The 23347-nt window shown below is 39.0% G+C and overlaps 1 protein-coding gene and 3 non-coding genes across 7 annotated transcripts; all 4 read right to left on the reverse strand.

The window, feature by feature from the left end:
* Window positions 1–3555: 3555 nt before the first annotated feature.
* KANSL2 (KAT8 regulatory NSL complex subunit 2) lies at window positions 3556–23347 on the reverse strand. Of its 4 annotated transcripts, none has more exons than XM_030322487.1 (10): window positions 23249–23347; window positions 22439–22697; window positions 21396–21574; window positions 20739–20853; window positions 15327–15490; window positions 14935–15101; window positions 13757–13853; window positions 9955–10208; window positions 4968–5118; window positions 3556–4323 (listed from the first exon to the last, which is right to left on the reverse strand). In XM_030322487.1, the coding sequence occupies exons 2-10, from the start codon at window positions 22687–22689 to the stop codon at window positions 4268–4270; spliced, it is 1434 nt and encodes a 477-aa protein (XP_030178347.1). In that variant the 5' UTR covers window positions 22690–22697; window positions 23249–23347; the 3' UTR covers window positions 3556–4267. The 4 variants fall into 4 exon arrangements, with proteins under 4 accessions (XP_030178347.1, XP_030178349.1, XP_030178346.1 ...); XM_030322489.1 differs by having other exon boundaries at window positions 4999–5118; window positions 10057–10208; window positions 23249–23346; XM_030322486.1 differs by having other exon boundaries at window positions 4999–5118; window positions 23249–23346.
* On the reverse strand, window positions 4526–4660 carry LOC115519599. Its single transcript, XR_003970594.1, has one exon. It is a non-coding gene; the product is annotated as a small nucleolar RNA SNORA2/SNORA34 family (small nucleolar RNA).
* LOC115519598 lies at window positions 6045–6177 on the reverse strand. Its single transcript, XR_003970593.1, has one exon. It is a non-coding gene; the product is annotated as a small nucleolar RNA SNORA2/SNORA34 family (small nucleolar RNA).
* LOC115519597 lies at window positions 13526–13662 on the reverse strand. Its single transcript, XR_003970592.1, has one exon. It is a non-coding gene; the product is annotated as a small nucleolar RNA SNORA2/SNORA34 family (small nucleolar RNA).

Genomic DNA, 23347 nt, shown 5'->3' on the forward strand with positions numbered 1-23347 from the left:
CAAAAACAATATAAAAACAGGGAGGGGTACAAAACATAAGAGACTTAAATATAGAGAACGGAGGATTGCTGGAGGGATTGTGGGAGGGGAGATGGGCTAAACGGGTAAGAGGCTTAAGGAATCTACTCCTGAAATCATTGTTGCACCATGCACTAACTTGGATGTAAAAAATAAGTAAATTATAGAAAAAAAAAAGAAAAAAGAAAAAAAGAAAAAAAATTAAAAGGGTAAGATTTCAAGCTGGGAGAGGAGTAGGGGGCTATTGTCTTTCTCAAGAGAACAAGGGGTTGCAAATTCCAATGTCTGTAGGAGCCTGACATTAAGTGAATGAAGCAGACAGGGTCTAAGACAAGAGAGAGGTGAGATCTGTGGAAAATGAAAAGCACGTATCCCTTAAAAAACACTATTCGGCTCCAGTCAATTGTTTCATTCAAGAATATTGCTCAGTGGCAGCTCTTTCTACCCACGGGTCCTGTCCTCATGCTTTAATAAAATCACCTTTTTGTACCAAAACAAAACAAAACAAAACAAAACAAGAATATTGCTCAGTATCGCTAGAGCTTCCAAATTGTCAAGACATTTTTAATGTAACTTTTTTATTTTCACAATTGTGCAAAAGTCCTCACATATAGGCCAAATCTGGTAATGAAGGTCATCAGTTTGCAACCTGTGGCCCAAAATAAGGTAATGTCAGTAGAGATGAAGAAAGGAAACAAACTCAAGGGACATTATGAAGGAGGAATTGTGATAGCAATCAATCAGGTGTGGGCAGAAGAGAGAACAATGGAATACTTCTAGATTTCCAGTTTGGTCACTGGGTGGATGGTATGCCATTCACTAAGCCATGAAACACAGGTAGAAGAGGTATAAGGAACATTTGGGTAGCTGTAACTAATCAGCTGAAGGAATGACTGGGGTTGGAGCTGAAGTCATTTTCCAGCTATATCCCTGTTCTCTAGGCGCCACCACCCCCATCCCTACATCTTTGGCTCAGCTCCATCAGTGATACCTAGTCAACTGATGAAACATGGGACATCAAAGTGACACCTGGTACTAAGCAGACTAAGTTTGAGAAAAGCTGGGTAGATACATCCATCAAATGGAACCATCCATGGAGGCTAACAGTGAAGCCAGGTGGTATTGTCTAATGTTAGGATGGTGACAGTCCTGATGACCTAAGGTTACAACCAAGGTGGCCAATCATTGCAGGTTGAGAGATCTGGGGAGCTGAGCCAGTTGGGGACCTCAGTGTTAGGAAAATGAAACAGAGAACCCAGAAAATATCCTCACCTCTTAAAGGAAACTTAATTTCAAACATTGAGACTATGATCACTTGCCCATTACACCATCCCTGGTTGCTGGAATCTGAAGGCATTAACCTATCTTTATCCCAGCCACACACTGGTCAAAAGGCTTCCTGAGAGAAAGGAAATCCTGCCATTTGGGACAACATGGATGGACCTTGAAGGCATTATGCTAAGTAAAATAAGCCAGAGAAAGACAAATAGTGGATAATCTCACCTACACATGGAGTCTTAAAAAAAACCAATTCACAGAAACAGGGAACAGACTGGTGGTTGCCAGAGACAGGGGTGGGGATAGGGGAAATTGGTGACCGTGGACAGAGGTACAAACTTCCCATTACACAATGAATACATTCTGGAGAAGTAATTACAGATTGAAAAAAAAAAAAAAGTTAAATGGGAAGTAGGAGAGCCAAAGGGGTTTCTTAAAAGGAGGCCTCTTTCACCTGCAGCACAAAAGCACCCAGAACTGAGTAACGGGCTGAGATTTAAGAGTTAAATTCTAAAAAAAAAAAAGCTCCAATGCTCAACCACAGTACTTATGCTAAGGTCAGGAACCTGACTGGAAAAACCTGAGATCCTATAGTATTAACACATCTGGGTAGAAGCCCCCAAGAATACTGGTTCTGCAGACTTCCCTGAACTGTATTTGCAGAGGTGGCCCATCACTCCCTAGCAATAGCTAGCACTTCCCCCATGCAGGCGGGCTCTCTTAAAGAAAGCCTTCCTCACACAAAGCTGCCTCAACCTCATCTCTCTTCTGCCAGGCCAGTAACCAGGGTTAAATCCCAGCATAATCCAGCTGGAAATGCAGTGGGCCAAATAAACTGTACCACAAACGAACTAAGAACTAGCTAGCATATACTGGTAGGAGGCAGGGGAATACCAAGGGTATGCCTAATCAAGGGCACCAGAACATAAAACTGGATAAGTCATGGACTTGGGAGCATGTCCTCAGTACTCAGGATTTAACATCTTGGCCAGGAGCCCAGGGAATGGGGGTAAACTAGCTTCTGGGGAGCCTTTCAGAAAACTGAGGAAAAAATGATGGCAAGCACTCAGCGAAATGAAAATGCCAGAATTGCCCTGGCAGAAGGCAAAGCAATCAAAAGGTGCAGGGAGGAGGATATGCCAAATTGGGTCCATTCTGAGAGGCCCAGAGGACATCCTCATTCACCAAAGCCATCAGGTAAGCAGGGCACCAATATTACTAAGTTCAGTGTGCCTTCTCTGGAGGCCAGGACCGAGCTTGGTAATACCCGTGAAGATCATGGGGCTACTAAATAAAGGTGGGCAGCACTTTCACTGACAAAAGTCAAGGGACAATTACAGGTATACCTCATTTTATTGTGCTTCACTTCACTGCACTTCGCAGATAATTGCGTTTCCTCACAAAATGAAAGTTTGTGGCAACCCTGCATTGAGCAAATGTATTGGCACGATTTTTCCAACACCATTTGCTCACTTTATGTCTCTAGATCACATGTTTAATTCTTGCAATATTTCAGATTTTTTCATTATTATATATGATCAGTGATTAGACTTGCTGAAAGCTCAGATGATGGTTAGCATTTTTTTAGCAATAAAGTATCTTTTATCTAGGTATGCTTTTTAGACATAATGCTACTGCATACTTAATAGACTATAGTATAAACATAACCTTTATATGCCTTGGGAAACCCGAAAATTCACCTGGCTCTTTATCTAGATATTTGTTTTACTACAGTGGTCTGGAACCTAACCCACAATACCTCTGAGTTAAGCCTATAAAAGATAACTTCTAGCATAGTTAACTCAAACCTAAATGAACTTCTATTTTAACCCTATCTTTAGATTCATCATCAAAATGATCTTGACAACTTATGTCTCTCTCAAGTGATCTAGCATCAGGCCCGACTTCAATGGAAGTTTTACATATATATATATTCCAAGCTCTGGAGAATTCTATGATAACGAGACATTAACTGGGAGAAAGAAAGGCAAGTGGAAGTAGGGGACACAGAGAGCAGGATGAAAATAAGGAAGATACTTGGAACTAGTAGGCTTTAATAAGGAAGTTCCACCCCTTTCTACCTACTTCTTACAGGTTTTTATGTTATCCTCCAAACCAAACCAATTTACCAAAAATGTATCTACTTCTTGGAAAGGAAGTTTACCTGTCCTGTTTTCCCTTTCCCATCAGAGACAACTCCCTAAGGACTCCAAAATATATATATGTTCACAAATATAAACAAAACATGCATTCAAGTGATTGTTTTACATTTTCATAACATTTTAACATTTAATAGAAATTATATACAATAATTTTTTATTGTATCTTACATAAGATAGCCACTACAGAAATTTACATAGGTTAGAAGCAAGATGGATGGTTAAGGAGGGCCCAGTCCTGTGGGCTATTCTCAGAGGTTATAGGTCAGAGTTCACTGGAGGGTTGAGGGAGGGTTCAGATTATCCAACCAGGTGAGAGGTGAAGAAAGGCTAAAACACAAGCCATTAGATAGAGAAAATCAAACACTGGGTTTCATCAATATCCAAAGGGTACACATCTCCTGCCGAAACACCTATGTGGATTTATTCCAAGACTTGGGAATTCCCATTACAAAGATGTCTCTCCCCTCAGGCATGGTCCCAAATACTCTCTCAATCCCAGCAGCTCTGACATGAATCACCGATCTCTCTTCCTTGCACAGAGTGAGAAGCCATCCACAACCTGTAGACACTACTGGTCCCTTCCCCCCAAATTTGGTTTGACTACAGCACTCAATAACCCAGAGGAAAAACAACGTAATCGGAGTTGTCCTTCAGTGAGAGAGAGTCATAAATATTTGTTGAAAGAATGGAAAATTCAAATCCTCCAAAGTCAAATGGTTCCCAAAACAAACTATCAACTGATAGAAGAAGGTTCTGGCTTCCCATTTGCAGTAGCCACTCCACTTTGAGGCAGTGGTGCAGAGACTTTCTCAGAATTTCGAGACCCCTGTGATCTGCACCCATCTCCAGCCATCTGTATCTGGCCCTGTTAAAAGAAAATCACTTTGGTTACAAATCCATTCATTAGGGTCTGAAACATGAATCTGAATTATCAAGATCAAGACAGCAGAAATAAAACAACTCTGAGCAGATGCTCTTCCCCATACGTAACAATCTCTGACCCTTGGGAGTAAGCAGTCATTAGCTATAGCATTCCTGAGGCTCTCCCAATGGGAAGGAGAACTGTGGGTTGTTTCTTCCAATGAAACAGCCATTCTTTGCTGAGACTCCAGAACAGCCAGCAAATCACAGGAAGATAGTTCTTTGGGCCTCTGCTTGAAACCAACAGCATAGTACAACTGCTAGTCTTCAGTCAGGGCCACTGGTACCCCACCCAAGAATCAAAGAAAGAAGCCATATCACATTACTTGTCCATACTCTATGAGAAAAACAATTCCAGTGCTGAACCCTCCCTTTAAAAAGAACCATTTATGTAGACTCCTTGTCTTAACCTCTTCTAGTTAACTACGTAAACAGTTTCCTGCTCTCTGAGATTCTGGGACTAGTGTCCATCAGGTGTTGTCTCTAAGGGCCCATCTGGAGAATTGCCATCTGGGGCACCTTACAGTCCTCTTGTGATAACAACCCCACTCACTGGGAGTACATGCTAGCCATAGCCAGCAGGGAGACCTGTGTCTGGATGGGATTGTTCTTCACTTGCCAGAATATCCACTGAGCCTTCAGCAATTTCTTTGACTGAATGATCTTCAAGGGTTAGTGAAGGATCAAAAAGCAAGGGTGAAGGAGGGCACTGCATACCATCACCCACAACATCCAAGTCCTAGGAAAAGAAAGAGAAAAGCCTATCAGGAACACCAAGGGAAAAAATAAGCTTAAGTTGGCATATTTTTCAACAAACCTCAAAGCAATTCTCCCATAGTTCCCTCACCTCCTTGCCTACTTTTAATCAAAAAAAGATTTTCCCCAAATGTCTAACAAATGGGGTAAGATCCAAAAGCACTAAAAACTTTTCCTTGCTGCTGAGTATAAAGCACAGACCACTACAGTAGCTTAAACCCATATTTTCAAATTGAAAAATTCAGAGACAGAAAGAATAGTGACTGGAGGAAGAGAGGAAGCAGGAGTTCTAGTTCAATGGGCACAGAGTCTCTGGGCTGATGGGAAAGTTCTGGAGATGGTGATGGTTGTGCAATACTGTGAACGTACTTAACACCACTGAATTATACACTTAAAAATGGTTGAAACAGTAAATTTCATGTTACAAATATTTTACAAAGAAACTCTATTAAAAAGAAAGCATATTCCCTCTAAGACTAACTGTAATCAAGATCTACATTCACCGATGTTGAATATAATATAGACAATCAGCATAATCACAAACTAAAATATTGCTTTAACAGATTGGACAATATGAGGGGTGCCTGGCTGGCACAGTCGATATAACATGCGACTCTTGATCTCAGTGTCATGAGTAGCCCATGCTGGACACAGAGCTTACAAAAAAAAAAAAAAAAAAAAAAAAAAGGACAATAGAAGATTGCTTGATTAATGCCCTAACAGCCACAGTGAACTACAAAATTCTATTTTGATTAAGTCCCTATCCCCAAACAGCAAATCCCTGATTTTTACACATACTCCAGTTGCTAAGAGAGAGAAACAGGAAAAAAGCAAAAAAGGAAAAGGAAAAGGAAAAGGGGAAGGGGAAGGGGAAGGGGAAGGGAGAAAAAGTACGAACAATTCTATAAACTATGTTCTTCCAATTGAACTAGCCATTCCCATTGGGGTGCTGAATGGCTAACAGACCACAGAAACACATTACTCTTGGCTCCTGTTTGAAACCAAGAGCTACAGCAAACCACTGGTCTTGATTCAGGGCCTAAGCATTGCAAAGCCATAGACAATGTGTCAAACTGACTTTCATGCCACCAAGAGTCTACTGCTAACCTCTCCTTCACAAGAGTGAATATTACCCAAGGGTTTCTACTCCCCTACACCCAATCCACTTAGCCCCACAAAGCCCCAATAGAGGCTCAAAGTTTCCAGTAATCTAGCTTCACAAGAGGCTTAGTTCTATGCTTTTAAATTAAGTCTAAGAATATGAAACCCTTTCCCTTTCTTTGGTGTGCTAATCACACTTCACAATAATTAAGGTAAAGAATATAATTAAAGAATGTACTAGACTTAAAGCTGATCAATTAAAGCAGAAATTTGGAAAATGGTACGGCCGGCTAACACCTATTTCAGATGTGTAAGAAACTTCTGTACTATTCACAGAAACCAGTGTTTGCACGTGGTTAAGCCTGTGAACTATTTTCTCCAATTCTTTTAATATGCACATTATGCAAATAATTAACATGGAATTTAAAAGAACCCGTTTAGGTGGCACACCACAAAGTTTCCAAATCTCAGGACGACAATGGTAAGGAAATGTCTTCAAAACAAAATAGATACTGAAAAGGCTTTTCTCACATAGTTATATTGTCTGTTACAAGAATTAAAATTGGGGGAAAGAACCTAAAACAAGAGAGGAAGAAGGGATCAGCAGAAATGCCTATCAGAACAGCAATATTCAGAGATATAAATCCATCAGGACACAAAGAATATATATTTTGTTCTGATCTCAAAAATCACACACAAAAAGAGAGGAACCTCAAAGTAATAGAATTAAGGTATTAGGTACTTGCCAAACATCCTTGGATCAAAGCACAGAAAACAGGCAAATATAACACCCAGATGAAAGACTGAATTTTAACCTAGATTAATACCTAATACCAGGTCTTCCCATAGGTAAAGTTACCAGAAATTATTAACAAGTTATAGAAATGGTATATAAGGCAGAATATAGGTTACAAGCTAAGAATGCTTGGTGAAATTCATACAGTTAAATCATTTTTTTCCCAGCAAATTTTTTATGCTAATAAATATATCCAGAATTATAGGACAAAATTTCTTTTCTAAAACTGGATTTTGTTTCAACATTTTCTGGAGAATTTTTACCTCCAAAGATTAAGAATAAAACTAACTTTTAATGACCAATATGGTTTATCAAAAGTACATTAATATGAACATAATAGATGTTCAAGTACAAAATGGAATGTTTATCATTTTTAAATCTCTAATGTCAAAGGTCCATCTTAAAAACTCACTGGATTCCCAAAAATAAGGGGTTACTTCTCATACATTCTTTTTAAGTTTATTTGAGAGCGAGCAAGCACGTGCATGAGCACACTCACAAGTCAGGGAGGGGCAGAGAGAAGGAGACAGAATCCCAAGCATGGTCTGCACCATCGGTGCAGAGCCCAGTGCTGGGCTTGAAATCTCGAACTCATGAGATCGTGACGTGAGCAGAGATCAAGAGTCAGACTTTTAACCAACTGCACCACCCAGGCGCCGCTCCCATACATTCTTTTTAAAAAATCCAAACAACAAATAAGAATTAACAGATTTGATAGTATATTTTAAAATATTTTTTAAGATTCCTTAAATGTCAAGCTTCACCTATGATCACATCTTATAATCTCTAATGTTTTGTGAAAAATTCTCCAAAAAGCAATACTGAGATGACAAAAACAGGTGAAAAGGGAAAAGCAAAAAGGTCAAACAGAAATGGTTCTAAGAAATTAAAATCAGATGATATAGAATTTACTAACCTAATACATCTATATAAAATACATTTGCTACTTTCTACATATGTACATTAGTACCTGAAAGGAATCTGGTGATGTGCTTATTAGGTTAATTTTTAGACCCTATAAAGCCGCTCATGTTACTAAAAGTTAGGAAGAAAAAGAAAAGAAAAGAAAAGAAAAGAAAAGAAAAGAAAAGAGAAAAGAAAAGAAAAGAAAAGAAAAGAAAAGAAAAGAAAAGAAAAGAAAAAAGAAAAGGGCACCTCTCTGCATTTTCTTCACATTTAAAATGAAGGAAAGTGGACAAACTCTGTCCTTATCAATCTAGGACTATGTATTCATTTACCCTCTTCAACATAATCTCTTTGGAAAAATTTGGAAAGCACTTAAGTATATAATAAGGTCCCTTTCTAGTTTTCATATTCTATGAAATCTGTGTGAAAAATTTTTAGTAAGAATTAAGATTATAATAAAAATTGTAATTTTATTATAAATGAAGTAATGAAAATCAGTCTAATAAGCATGTAAACCATACATAATCAAAACAGGGGTGTTATGGAAAAAAATTAGAATCAGTTTATTCTTTTGTTTTTTAAGTTTTTATTTATTTTGAGAGAGAGAGAGAGAGAGATCTCGGGGTTGTGGGTTTGAGTCCCACATTTGGTGTAGAGATTACTTTAAAAAAATAAAATTTTAGGGGCGCCTGGGTGGCTCAGTCGGTTAAGCGGCTGACTTCGGCTCAGGACATGATCTCGTGGTCCGTGAGTCTGAGCCCCGCGTCGGGCTCTGTGCTGACAGCTCAGAGCCTGGAGCCTGTTTCAGATTCTGTGTCTCCCTCTCTCTGACCCTCCCCCATTCATGCTCTATCTCTCTGTCTCAAAAATAAATAAACATTAAAAAAATAAAATAAAATTAATTAAAAAAATAAAATTAAAAAAAACGAGCACACCTGGCTGGCTTAGTTGGGAGAAGCACGCAACTTTTTTTAAGTTTTTTTATTTTGGGGAGGGGCAGAAAGAGAGGGAGACAGAGAATCCTGCCCAAGCAGTCTATGCACTGTCAGAGATCATGACCTAAGCCAAAGTCAGACGCTTAACCGACTCAGCCACCCAGGTGCCCCAGGATCTTTTTCAGGTATTACCCTGTCCTGGTATATCCCCTTTTTTAGCAAGCAATACCCTTGAGGCCACTCAAACTTTGCTTCTACCCTTTGCAAAAATCTTAAAACCTATATTCAATCTTCCATTTAGATTTGTCACATTAAACATGACGTGGTTATATATAATACACCTTTTATTATGAAATTCAGAAGAATTATCTTCAGAATAAATAATGAAGACCTTTATCCAAAGGGCTAAATATTAAGCAAGGTGCTAAGCTAGCGATGGTGTGTCAACTGATGCCTGAAGTCAGACAGTAGGGTAGTGCTAATTAGGGAAACGAAATCAGAGATGGGTTTATGGGCTGGGACCAATTGAGGAACAAGCTTCAAAAAGTACTGTACATACTTAGAAGGCTATAAAAATAAATAAAGAGATCACTGCTGTTCTAGTCCATTCACAATAGAATCTATGATAACATATCAAAAATAAAGCCAGTAGCCAGAGCTAAGTTTACAGTCATTTTCTGGGGGGCACGTTAACCTGAAAATGAAACCTTTACTACGACAGAACGAAAACACAAGCTTACAACTGTCAAGAGTAGATCTCAGAATCCATTTGTATTACTAAGATTCTAGTGAATCACTCACCTTGTGGGTACCAAATTTCCTGGCTACACCAAATCCAACCATAATCTTAACTTTCCAATTTCCCATAGGTTACAGTTTATTTTCCTTATCATTCTTGCAGAAAAACTCTTGCCAATTTAACTGTCTCTAAATCAATATGCTAACATACAAATACAACCATACATATATCATTTCAAAAACTTTATCAACTCTCCTGGCCACAAAAGACTAACCTAGTCTCACCATTAATAAATAAGGCCTTGCCTCAAGGGCCAACCAGAGCAGAGCTTCTCTAACTTACATCACTGAACTCCAGAGGTAAACTCTCAGTGGGCTGAAGCTCGGCAGCACTCAAGTACAGATCCATGGGGCCGGCTTCCAGATCGTGTGGCACAGACAGTACCTGCTCGGGCTTATACATCTGAGGAGGCAACTGGAAATGCAGTGGGCAGCAGGGATCCTCAGAGAGGCTTACAGGAACTGGTTTGTTGCAGGGTACCTCTTCAGACCCCTGGCAGCATTTGAAGAGAACCTGATTCGTGTCCTGACAAATATCTGTAGAAAAACGGTCAAGGGAAATAAAATGGATCTATTGGAGGCACAAAATAGGAAAGAGTTGTCTGCCATGTAAAATTCAAGGTGTGGACTACGGAGACAACTGGTTACATTTGAAACAGAACCAAACCCAGTTAGCAATTTTTAAAGTTCTTCTCAAAATAAGTGTCATTCACTAGCATCTAATTCTAGCTCAAACAGTAATTTAAATCTAGTCCCCAATCTACATTTCAGGATCCCAGTCATTTAAACCAGAGACATTAATCTTGTTCTCACTGAGGAGAGTCAAACGCAAAACATTTGAAAACAGTGCTAAGCAAATAGCAATAACAATTCTAGGTCTCTACACCTATTCAGAAGAAACAGGTTATGGCAAAAGCAGGTGCAGAGGCGGTACCACCTCCTTCCAAGAATCAAGACACAAATGTTTCTGCTCTGTTAAGCAGACTGGCAAAAGATTACAAAAACTTTTTGAATTTTATTTCCAAACTGTTTACATGTTTTATACTTAAAGCAGCAGAGAACTGGGGAAAATAGAACCTCTAGTAACTAGGGATCTTATCTTGACAAAAAAATAAAAATAAACTTATTTTATTTCCATGCCCCCTTCCCTTTTGAGGGGGTGGGGGTACTAATGCAGAGGAGTTGTATGCTCCCCCAGAGAGAAAGGAAATAGAATTTCCCATGGAAAGGAACTACTCCAGGAACATTTCAGGAGTACTAACAATTACTTCTATTAAGAGTAAAACAGAAAAGGGCCAGTTTCCAAGTTGGCAAAGAAGCTCTGTAAAATGAATCAAAATTAAAATCATGCTTAGGTAAAATAACAAAATTTACTTCCAGTTACCCTATGAAATATTTTTTTACTCAAATGATACCACTTCTTGAAATCTTAACTACGTGTTTTTTCCCTAGATTAACAGACAACTGTTATTTCAAATGTGGGTTTATTTTTAAACCAGAAAGCTCCATTTCCTATAAACTACGTGTACCCAGGATTATAGAATTATGAGTAAACTTTTCTCCCACATTTTGTGATAATTCCTAAAAATTAAAAAAAATCTAACATACAATTTATTTTTAAACCAAATAAAACTTCTTGAATAAGCCATTTCTCACAATCACTTCTTGGAAATCTAAGGCAGGGTTTCACACCCTGGCACTATTGACGTTACTGGCTGCCCAGTGCACTGCCAGGTGCTTAGCAACACTCTGGCCTCTACCCACTAGATGTCAGTAGCATCTCACTGTCACTCCTGAATTAGAACAAGCAAAATTGTCTCCACACATTGCCAAATGAGGATAAAATGGCACCCAGTTGAGAACCACTCCTCTAAAAGAACAGTAAATAGTACAAAGTAAACAGTATTTATTGAATAAAAACGAACAACCAAATGAACAAGCACATGAATCTAATAGGAACAATCAGATTTGCATTGCTTAAGAAAATCTAAACAGTCTCCAATGTGCTTAAAAAGCCCAATCTTATTAAATTATTAATACTTAAGATCAACCCATTAAATTAAATGTTTTAATCAGAACTGTTTTCATGGAATTCAAAGAACTTTCATAAGTCTTATTTAATACAATATATGTATCTTGGAAAAACCCTCCCCCCCATCCTCCTCCACCCCCTTTCCTTTCAGATGGGGACAAGAGAGACAAAGAGAAGGGAATGGTTGACCTACAACTAGAGTCTGGGTCCTTCACTTTCAGTCCAGTGCTGTCTCCATTAGACCAGAGTAAAGAGTTAACAGGTCACCAATAGCAGTCGCATCTTTCTCTGGGAGAAGGACTTAAGGAAGGGTAAGTGACTTAAGCAACTATGGAGCGGAAAGGAAAAAAGCATAAAACAAAAAAAATCATACTTCCCTTCTCTTTTCAAATACACTTCATTTTCAACTCTGCTTTTTAAAATATTAATATTCTAATAAGCTATTTGAGAATAATACTGTAAGTCTAAAATACTCCTTAATATCTGTAAATTGAGTTTTTTTGACTTATAAATTCAAGCTCACTGAAGAAAACCTGCAAGTACAAGGCAGAGGAATAAAGGGCATTCACAACCCCACCATCCAAAAATAGTCAATTTTTACTTCCCCTCCCAGGATTTGATTATATGGAATTCCATACCCTATTTTTGTCACTATCAAACATTTTCCTATGTCATTCATTAATTTTATTAAATAAAATGTTTAACCCCTGACCTATTCCATATTATATAATAATCTTCTTTGTTCCCCATCTCTGAGAATTTCAAGGCTGTCTCTAGTTGAAAGAGTTTTATGTAAAAATATTAGTCTTTGCATTTGATTATCTCCTTAAAATAAATTCCCAGAGGTGACATTATCATTATCAAAGAATATGAATACTGTCAAGCTGCTTTCTAAAGTTTGTGCCACTTGATCTTCCCAATGACAGTATTTAGAAGGATCCATTTCACCATAACCTCAACCTGAAATTCACTCAGTAAACATCATATATATACAAACATCAAATTCATAGATTAAAATTTTCATTTCCTATTTCATTTATGTACAGTGAAAACACTTTTCCACTATTAGCCATTTCTACTTTTACATCTGTCCACCTTTGTCCAATTATGTTGTGAGCATTTATTTATAGTTTTTAATTACCTTGCACAAGTATTTTGTGTATTAAGGACAGTAATCCTTCATCAGACATTTATTGCAATAATTAATAAACTAGTAAAACATTCAATAAATAGAATAGAAAAAAGTCTTCTTTTCAAAGACCAAGGTTCTCCTTTTTCTATTAAAAAGATATTTTATTTTCCATATACTTTATATCTCTTCCAGGCAAATGAAATCCATCAAGATTTATGCCTTTAGATAATAGTATTTAACAAGTACTTTACTGTGAAAGCAACTTACTCGATATCCATAATAAAGATGCACTTTCACAATCGAATAAACAAGTCAAAAAGTCTTATAACCTGATAGTAAATGTGACCTTGTAGCCGAATCAAGAGATGCTATGATGGTTCAAAGGCAAACTAATTGGGAGGGTAGGGGTGGGAGCATTCCATTTTTGGAAATAGATAAGCTTCTAATTTGAATAAAGTCTAAAATACACAAATTGGCCATACAAAAGATTAATTCTCAAAGGAAGGTCACAGTTCAGAACCTATTGTTTTTTTGGTGGAAAACCCACAGTAAATTTTTTTTTTTTTGATAACTGGACTTAACAGTATTATAATTCCAATGAACAAGTTCTATCAGGGATCTCTATAGTTTGGAATCCCAGTATTAATCAACAACAAATAAATATTAGCCCACACCTATCTCTAATGACTCAGATGTTTCTTTCTAATGAACTGACCATTACATTTCCAAAGTTCTGAAATGGCCAACAGACCATAGAAAGACATTTCTTTAGGCTCCTGCTTGAAACCAACAGCTTCGACAAACTGCTGGCCTTGATTCAGGGCCAAATGAAAACAACAAAGACCTTCAATTAAGCAAACTATGAGATATTCCCACCAGCCTTTAGTCTAGCTAGCAAACTGAAAGGAATAAAAAAGATACGGGTAAGGCAGTGTCTGGTCATTGGAAGAGACTGATTAGAACATCGAACATCATCCACAAAGGCCAAGCACCTCTGACTGGAACGAGTCGTATGAGCCTAAAATGGAGAAAATAAATAAACATTCAAAAGAAAATACAACCAGTTATCTATGACAATACTAACTTATAACATATAAGGTACACTCTTAAAGGCTAAAGAAAAAAAAAAAAACCCTCAATATTTGACAAATTTACTCACAAGACTATATGAAAGGAAAAAAAAGTTAAAACTTCATGTTCAAATAATGAGTCAACCCTAATCCAAAATACTTCTCCAGATTATAAGAATGTGATCAGCCTAATGGTTTTCAAACTATTTTGTCTTTTAGAAACCCTTCCCCACTTTTTACGGCTTGAACTCATAACCTCAAGATCAAGAGTGGCATGCTCCAAAGACTGAGCCAGCCAGGCACCCTAGCAAACCACTTTTTGTTTATTTTTTTCAACGTTTTTTATTTATTTTTGGGACAGAGAGAGACAGAGCATGAACGGGGAAGGGGCAGACAGAGAGGGAGACACAGAATCGGAAACAGGCTCCAGGCTCCGAGCCATCAGCCCAGAGCCTGACGCGGGGCTCGAACTCACGGACCGCAAGATCGTGACCTGGCTGAAGTCGGACGCTTAACCGACTGCGCCACCTAGGCGCCCCAGCAAACCACTTTTTAAAACTGTAATTTTATAGGTGCCTGGGTGGCTCAGTCAATTAAGTGTCTGATTTCGGCTCAGGTCATGCTCCTGCAGTCCATGAGTCTGAGCCCCACATTGAGCTGTGCTGACATCTCAGATCCTGGAGCCTGCTTCAGATTCTGTGTCTCCCTCTCTCTGCCCTTCCCCTGCATACTCTGTCTCTCTCTCTCTCTCTCTCTAATAAATAAATATTAAAAAAAAATTTTTTTAATTGTAGTTTTATGTGGAGCCTCAACAAATAAAACAGATAAAAATGGAATTATCATTGAGGCAGAGACCAAGGGCTTAAAAAACAAATTAAGAATGATCACTTAACTGTGCTCTTTTCAATTTACCCCACATCCAATTAAATTAAGTCAGATTTCAGAGCCAAGACTATACAATATTTTGACTATTTGTGACTTCGTAAACAAAGCAAATATATGCCCCTTAGAGGTATAAACACAAATTACCTGTTGGGCAGCACCATCTGTGGCCAGCATTCTGCGTTCCTTCAGCTGCCTATGTAATAAGGCTTCCACTCCATAGCGCTGACGATACCGCCGAAGACATTTTAGACGCTTTAAGTTCTCTCGTTCTTTGGCCAAAAGTCCCTCTGGGCCAGTCAGGAGACTACTACCTGGTGAGTCACAACAGTCAAGACGCTATGTGCCAAGTAACCAATGAAGGATGGCTTCCCCAAATTAAGAAGAAATAAACTGGGAAATCTTTAGCCGTAAGACAGCCATCTTCAAAAGCAAATTTTTCACTCCAGGTACCAAGACAGAAATACATCTAAGTACTACCAAATGCACATGTTGAACCCACAATACAACAGCTTATTGGAACTTAGCATAAAACTTGCCTAGAGCTTCATGTTCCACTTTGCGATTATGTAAATAACGTCGCTTCTTCTCTTTGAGCAGATGCTGAAGTCGTTTAAACTGATCGATGTACAAAGACTGCAACCGAATTAGTTTCTCACGCATAATCAGGGCAACTTCTTCTGCTGTATAAACACCAGCATGTCTACAATGAAACAGAATTCAGCAAAGCATAAGAAAACACAATAAACCCCAAGCTTAAAAGGAGACAAGGGTAGAGGTGAGACTTAACCTTGTTACTTAACAAGAAGTCACCCAACTACCCATCAACAGATGAAAATAATGATGTGGCATATATATAAATGGAATATTTACTCAGCCATCAAAAAGAATGAAATCATGCCATTTGCAACGTGGATGGAGCTAGAGTGTATTATGATGCTACACAAAATAAGTCAGTCAAAGAAAAACAAATACCATATGATTTCACTTATGTGGGATTTAAGAAACAAAACAGATGAACATATGGGAAGGGGGGATGGCGGGATGGCGGGATGGCTGGACGGCTAGATAGATAGATAGATAGATAGATAGATAGCTGGCTGGATAGATAGACAGACAGAGAGACAGACAAAAAAGAGGGAAAGAAACCATAAAAGACTCTTTAACTACAGAGAACTGAGGTTGCTGGAGGGGAGGTGGGTGAGGGATGGGCTGGAAGGGTGATATGTATTAAGGCGTGCACTTGTGATAAGCACTGGGTGTTATGGAGTCTTTTTTTTTAAGTTTACTTATTTATTTTTGAGAGAGAAAAAGAAAGAGAAAGCACATGCACACAGAAGGGGGAGAGCCAGAGAGAAAAAAATCCCAAGCAGGCTCCACACCATCAGCACAGAGCCCGATGCAGGGACTGAACTCACAAACTGTAAAATCATGACCTGAGCAGAAGTTAGTCATTTAACCAACTGAGCCATCCAGGCGCCCCAAGCATTGGGTGTTGTATGTAAATGATGAATCACTGAATTCTATTCCTGAAGCCAATATTACACTGTTTGTTAACTAACTAGAATTTAAATAAAAATTAAAAAATAAAAAAGAACTCACCACTGAGACAATCACCTTATTAAATATGAACACTGTCATGCAACATGCAAGTTGTTATTAAAAAACAAAACAACAGGGGCGCCTGGGTGGCTCAGTTGGTTAGGCGTCCGACTTCAGCTCAGGTCACGATCTCGCGGTCCGTGAGTTCGAGCCCCGCGTCGGGCTCTGGGCTGATGGCTCAGAGCCTGGAGCCTGCTTCCGATTCTGTGTCTCCCTCCTTCTCTGCCCCTCCCCCGTTCATGCTCTGTCTCTCTCTGTCCCAAAAATAAATAAACGTTTAAAAAAAATTAAAAAAACAAAAACAAAAACAAAACAACAAAGAAAATCTCCAAGTATGGATGCTAATGTATAATCTCACAATATGAGGAAGGGGAGATGTTTCATTATTTTCCCCAGTAATGTTACATTATGTTTAAGAAAAAGTGAAGACATGGAACACTCAAAAATTTTTATTAATCTACATTCTCACCCCATTTCATAATTTAGTCAGTTACCAGTCAGGACAGCTTAAAAGTATTCAATTTAGTAGCATTTATATCTTAATATATTTTAAATGAAGTACAAAAGGTAACAAATAATTTCAATTTCTAATTTAAAATACATTTTTTTTTTTTAATTTTAAGTAGGCTCCACACCCAGCCCAGAGCCCAACTTGAGGCCCAAACTCATGACCTGAGATCAAGACCTAAGCTGAGATCAAGAGTTGTACATTCAACCGACTGAGCCACACAGATGCCCCGTAATTTAAAACACATTCCTATATTGGGGTTTACGTGGGCCCTTAAAACACTGGTCCACAAAGGCTATTCACTGTCCTCCAGCTCATTTCCTTGACAAATTTCTCAAAATACAGTACCCTAAGTTAACCTTTAATTGCCAAAGATCTAGATCCACACCAATTTTACTAAGCTTTGCCACCAATTATAAACAGAACTTTTTAAAGTTATTGTGCTGATTATGAGGTCACAAAGCCAGTAAGTTAAACGGCGGTTTAAATGGAGACTTTCCAGACTCTGATTTAAGTAACTCAAAATGAAAAGACTAGTTGCAAATTTGAAAGACTTTTGGTTCCATTTGCCTTGTGTGATCATTAAACAGGAAGAGCAAACTAGGTATGTACCTTGACTTGCTATTTTCATTCTGAGTAAAAAATTATTTCCTTCACTTAAAACACAATGCATGCAAATTACATACTCTAATTTTAGGGGCACCTGTGTGGCTCAGTCAGTTAAGTGCCCTACTCTTGATTTTGGCTCTGGTCACATGCTCACCGTTGAGCCCCATGTCAGGCTCTATGCTGACAGAGCAGAGCCTGTTGGAGATTCTCTCTCCCTCTCTCTCAGCCCCTCCCCTGCTCACAATCTCTCAAAATAAACAAACAAACAAATCAATATGGCTGTTCCAGACATTCATGGCTAGTTATTAAAATCATGTTATTAAAACCATGACACACGGGTGGCTCAGTCAGCTAAGCATCTGACTCTTGATTTTGGCTCAGGTCATGATCTCACAGCTGTTGAGATCAAGCCCTACATCAGAATCTATGCCAACAGGGGGGCCTGGGCGGCTCAGTCAGTTCAGCGTCTGACTTCGGCTCAGGTCATGATCTCACCATTCATGAGTTTGAGCCCCATATCAGGCTCTCTGCTGACAGCTCAAAGCCTGGAGCCTGCTGCGGATTCTGTGTCTCCCTCTCTCTTTGCCCCTCCCCCACTCGTACTCTGTGTCTGTCTCAAAAATAAATAAAACATTTAAAAAAGTTAAAAAAAACAAAAACAAAAAACAAAAAAACTATGCTGACAGCCAGAGCCTGCTTGGAATATTCTCTCTCAAAATAAACAAACATTAAAAAAAAATTTTTTTTAATAAAAGCATGCACCAACTTCCCTTACTCTGATACTCATAAATTTAAGTCAGAGATTTATTATCTGAATGCATCTTCAACAAAGAGGGAATCATCTTACATTCCTTGTATATTAGTGTCTCTTATCTAAGGGCATTCCTCCAAGTTTATTTTAATAACAATGAAGACTCAATAACTTGAAATGACCTTTACCGAAACTAACTCTGAATGCCTGTAGAAGTCATATGATAAAAATTACTTTCTAAAAAGGGAACGATTGAACAATTACTCTTTTTTTTTTTTTTTAAACTTTTCTTGGCTGGCTGTTTCTGTTGTTGTTGTTTATTTTAGAGACAGAGAGGGGGAGAGGGGCAGAGAGAATCTTATGCAGGCTCCACACCCAATCTTACCATTGTGAGATCAGGACCTCAGCTGAAATCAAGAATCAGATGTTTAACCGACTGAGCCACCCCGGCGCCCCTAACAGTTACTCATAGGCTAAAACTTCACCAGTGCTGGATGTTGTTATAAATGGACTTTTCAGATTCCTTTTTTATTTTTTTTTTTAGCATTTATTTATTTTTTGAGAGGCAGAGAGAGACAGTACGAGCAGGGAAAGGACAGAAAGAGGGAGACACAGAATCCAAAGTAGGTTCCAGGCTCTGAGCTGTCAGCACAGGGCCTGATGCAGGACTCGAACTCACCAACAGTGAGATCATGACCTGAGCCACCCAGGTGCCCCTCAGATTACTTTTTACAAAGCAATTAAGTAAATGGTTACTTTGAGGGAAATCACATACACATACCTATAAGGGGGAAAAGAAACTATGCCAATATTAATCCTAGTTAGGATAAAATCTCTAATGACATCATCATAAACAATACAAAAAGCACCCTCCGGGAACAAGCAAATGAAGACGATATATGCTGTAAATTGCTAACGATTCAAAAAGTGGTCCTAGTGACAATAAAACACTGGCACCAGAGATGAAATGAAAAGAATTTCATTCAATACTCTTTTATTAAATTTAACAAGACAGTAATATGCAACCACATTAACAAATTTTAATACTCTAAGACATTTAACAACTGTATTTACATCCCTAAAAACGCAAATATTTTAGGAGGTCAAAATTTTTTGGATAATCTCATGGGGGAATTAAGGAAAGCCTTATATTTAGTTGCCTAATAGGTGATCATACTTGGGGCTTTACTTTCCCCCTTGGAATGTTCCTTTTAGGAGAAATTGACACCAAATACCTAGTCCTTTTAACATTTATACTTCTCATTAAATTAACTGGTATTTTTAAGCTACACTAGCATAAATGTGTCCCCAAGAGACTGATCCACTCTAGATTACTACTGACAAAATCAAGTTTCTGGACCTTCAAACCTATTTACCATACCAAAGGACAGTCACTTTGTGACCCTACAGAGCATATACCTCTTCAAAGCAGCAAGTCTGGCATTTCCAGAAGCACAATGGGGGGGAAAGAATGTTTGATATTAAGTTACCAAGTAAATAAACCAAATAAACCGAAGTTACTATGAGAGAATTCTGCTAGATAATGACTAGATAACGAACATTCCTTTGCAAACTACTTAGATAGAACTTTCCAATAAGTACTTCCTGAAGAGCTGACTACACTGACATTACTCAAGAAAAACAGACACAATTATTATACTCAGAAAATGTAAACCTAAATGACTTTTTATGAACAGTCTAGAAACTCATTACCCCTCCCACTATTTATAATACTTCTATGCAAACTGTCAGTGGGAAGTATTAGACAGTAATAAAAAAGAATGAAGAAAACAAAAAAAGAAAAAACTCAAGTAAACACAAACCATGAGACTTTTGAGTGGCAATGTTTTTGTTCCTGTAACTCCAAGGTGACCCATGGGTTAAATGAAGAGTAGAACCTTAGTTAAGATATAATTACATACACATATGACTCACTTCTGGTTTCTACCTCAGTTTCTCTTAGCCATGAAACCAAAGGGCACTCTTGAACATCTTTTTATTTTTCCACCAGGGGGAAAAAAAAAAAACACTCATAAAATGTAACTCTGAAAAAAATGTATTCAAATACAATCACATTATTGTTCCTGAGATTTAAGCCAGGAATCCACTTACATCAGTTTCCTCTTCTCTAACTGATCTAAGCCATTTCTCAACCAACCTCCCACTCCTATGTCCAAGAAATTTCCTATTTTCTCCCCTATACTTTCTCATGTGTAGAATTTGATACCTAAAAACTTCCCCAAATTCCAAGACTTCCAAACAAGAATCAAATTTTGCCTTGCAGCAAGATGGTGATGAACCAGGACACTTTAACATACGGAAGCTATTAAGCTATTACTGCTCACAAATAACTAAGTTATCTTCAACACCGCTAGGTTATTAACCTATTAATAGTTTACTATAGTTAATTAACAGCATTACTGTAGTCCACACACTGACTGCAAAAAATATTTAAAAGCCTTATGTGGAGTTACAACTTACTTTAGGGGATCTTCTTGATCACTGTCTATGCTATCAGCTTCACTGTCAGGGTCACCTCTCCATGTCTGATCCACAGTAATGGGTTCCTGCTCCCCATCACTCCAGCTGTCTTCATCTGAGGCAAGGAAGGGAGAGCAGCCATTAAGACTTCCCACCTCTGTAACTCCACCACACAAAACTAGATTACTTAACACATCAACCCAAACCTTAAAATTTAAAACAAAACAAACAACTCCCCCCCACCTCCCCAAAAAAAAATTTTTAGCAGAAAGGCACTGGCAAATAAAGTCAGCTTAAAAAATACAACCCAGGTGAGAGTACTTGTAACATAAGGAGGTAACCATGCCCTCAAAAGGACAGAAAGGTCAACTCAAAATTACTCTTGCTTCCTGAAATTACCTTGCCTAACAAAGACAAGCATAAAAACAGCTATGAAGGAAACAGTCATAAAGTCAAGAAAGCAAACCCAAGCACAGGCTACTTCAAACTGAAAAGAACTGGTGAACATAGCAATGCTGGAATTCTCATCAAATTGTCAATGAATTAATTACCGTATTATCACATGTCATATATGTTCAAGATACTGTGCTAAATAAACTAAAATAAGTTCTTTAACTTACTTTTTCCTTTTTCATTCTAAGGAGAGAAGATCCTTACCCAGAATTCGGCTGGCTTCGCTGCGGCTACTTTCTGGAGTCTGAGACCCCAGCTCTGTCTTAGCATAGGAGCTCAGCTGGCACAAGAGTGTTTCACCCATAGGCCCTGGATTAGTCTTCTTCATTTGAGCATGAAGTGCCAGGGCATTCCTACGGGCATGTTCAGCACAGAAAGACACCCTAAGAAGACAAAATATTAACATTTTATACTCAGGTCCCTTCTTGAAAGAGTTCTACCATTTTCACTGTCACTAATCTTTAGATCATTTTTAGGAAATTAAAATTACTATTACCTTCATTTATAAATTAAAAAGGCCAGTGAAGCAGAGTAATTTAACTAGCCCAAGGTCAACTCATTTGGTATTACTAAGGGGAAATGCAGGTATCATAATCTGGTGCTTCATTCATCAAACAAAACATTCCAACTAAAAAACGCTGACATCATCTTAGAACAAATCAAAGAGATCCTCTTTCATCTTTCAAAATTGGTTCTGGAAGGCAACTCTACACTTTAATTCAGTATCAATCCACTGAAGGTAAGATGTGGGACACAATTTTAAAACCAAAATATACATGCAGAATTAACTAGCCAAGTTATGTGACTACTTTTGCTTCTATGATGAAAGCTATAAAGCTTTTCTGGGGAACCAGAATACACATACACGCAGTTTTGCATATTGCTTCTATGATGAAAGCTATAAAGCTTTTCTGGGGAACCAGAATACACATACACGCAGTTTTGCATATTACTTAACAAGGATCAGGGATGACCCACAGGGCCATGGACTCCAGAGTTAAGAATAATCTACAATATCCCTTTATTTTATAGACAAGAGAAAAGGTCTAAACAGATTAATTGAGTGGACCAAACGGAAGTGGTCTCTCCAGTTTTCAACGTTTTTATTTTTTCTCCCCAAGGATATATCCATAACCCCAATTTTACAAAAATCCCAGATATTCCCAAGCCCACAATATACCACATCTCCCCTCTCACTTTAAAACTAAAAGTACAAACGACATAGATTATTATCTACACATATATACCCATCTTTCTTCTCAGGCTTTGGAGCAGCACTGGGACATCTTTTTCCATTCTTCGTCGATATATAACTACACTGCTTGAAGGGTGCATTCTTGTCTTCAAGGATATGCTTAATACAAAACTCCTGCCCCTCCAGACGAGGTTGCGAGCATGGGCGATGAGTGAATGAACAAGACAGAGGCTCCTGAGACCTGGGCACTGGGGTTATCCTCCCCCGATTGGTCGGCAAGACGTGGATCCGAATCCTGTTCATACCAAAACCTGCAGGGTCACACACACAAAAAGCCCTTACCCTTCCCGAAAATTCCTGCTCTACGACATCCGGGCAGACTGCAGATAGCTTCCAAATGACAAGCAGAAGTCACGCTCTGTAACTCCCCTCCGCACAGGTCTCCCCAGGCCATTAGACAATTTGTCTCACTTCAACCTCTGCGCCATGCCCGCCCCCACCCTGAACACAAGCACGTCGTATCTCAGACTCGCATGGCCGGCGCACGAGGAAGGAGCGCCCGCCCCACGCGGTGGCGGCAATGCCGCAGCGCCGCGCCCGGCCTCCGCCTCCGCCTCCTTGCACGCCGCCTTTGTCCCAGCCCGCCTCAGAGCTCACGGCTGGGCCCTGCCCGTCCTCGGCCGCCTGTGCAAGCGCCATTTTGTCCTCCGGCTCTGGGCACCGGAGAATCTGGCTTCTGGGAGCCCAGAGCAGGAGAGCGACCTCCAGGCTGTTTGAGACAAAGTAACAACTCGGAGAGGGCAGGAGGAGCTAAGCAGCAGCCTAACTGCAGAAGAGAGATCAAGCACCGCGGCCATGTTACCTGTGCCGCCGCGCCGCGCCGCTAGGCCTCTGCCCGCGCCAGCCGCTTCTAACTCGGCCCCCGCTCCTTTCCAGGCTCCCAATTCCTGATTGGCTACTG

This window comes from Lynx canadensis, chromosome B4, assembly GCF_007474595.2.
Source record: "Lynx canadensis isolate LIC74 chromosome B4, mLynCan4.pri.v2, whole genome shotgun sequence".
NCBI lineage: Eukaryota > Metazoa > Chordata > Mammalia > Carnivora > Felidae > Lynx > Lynx canadensis.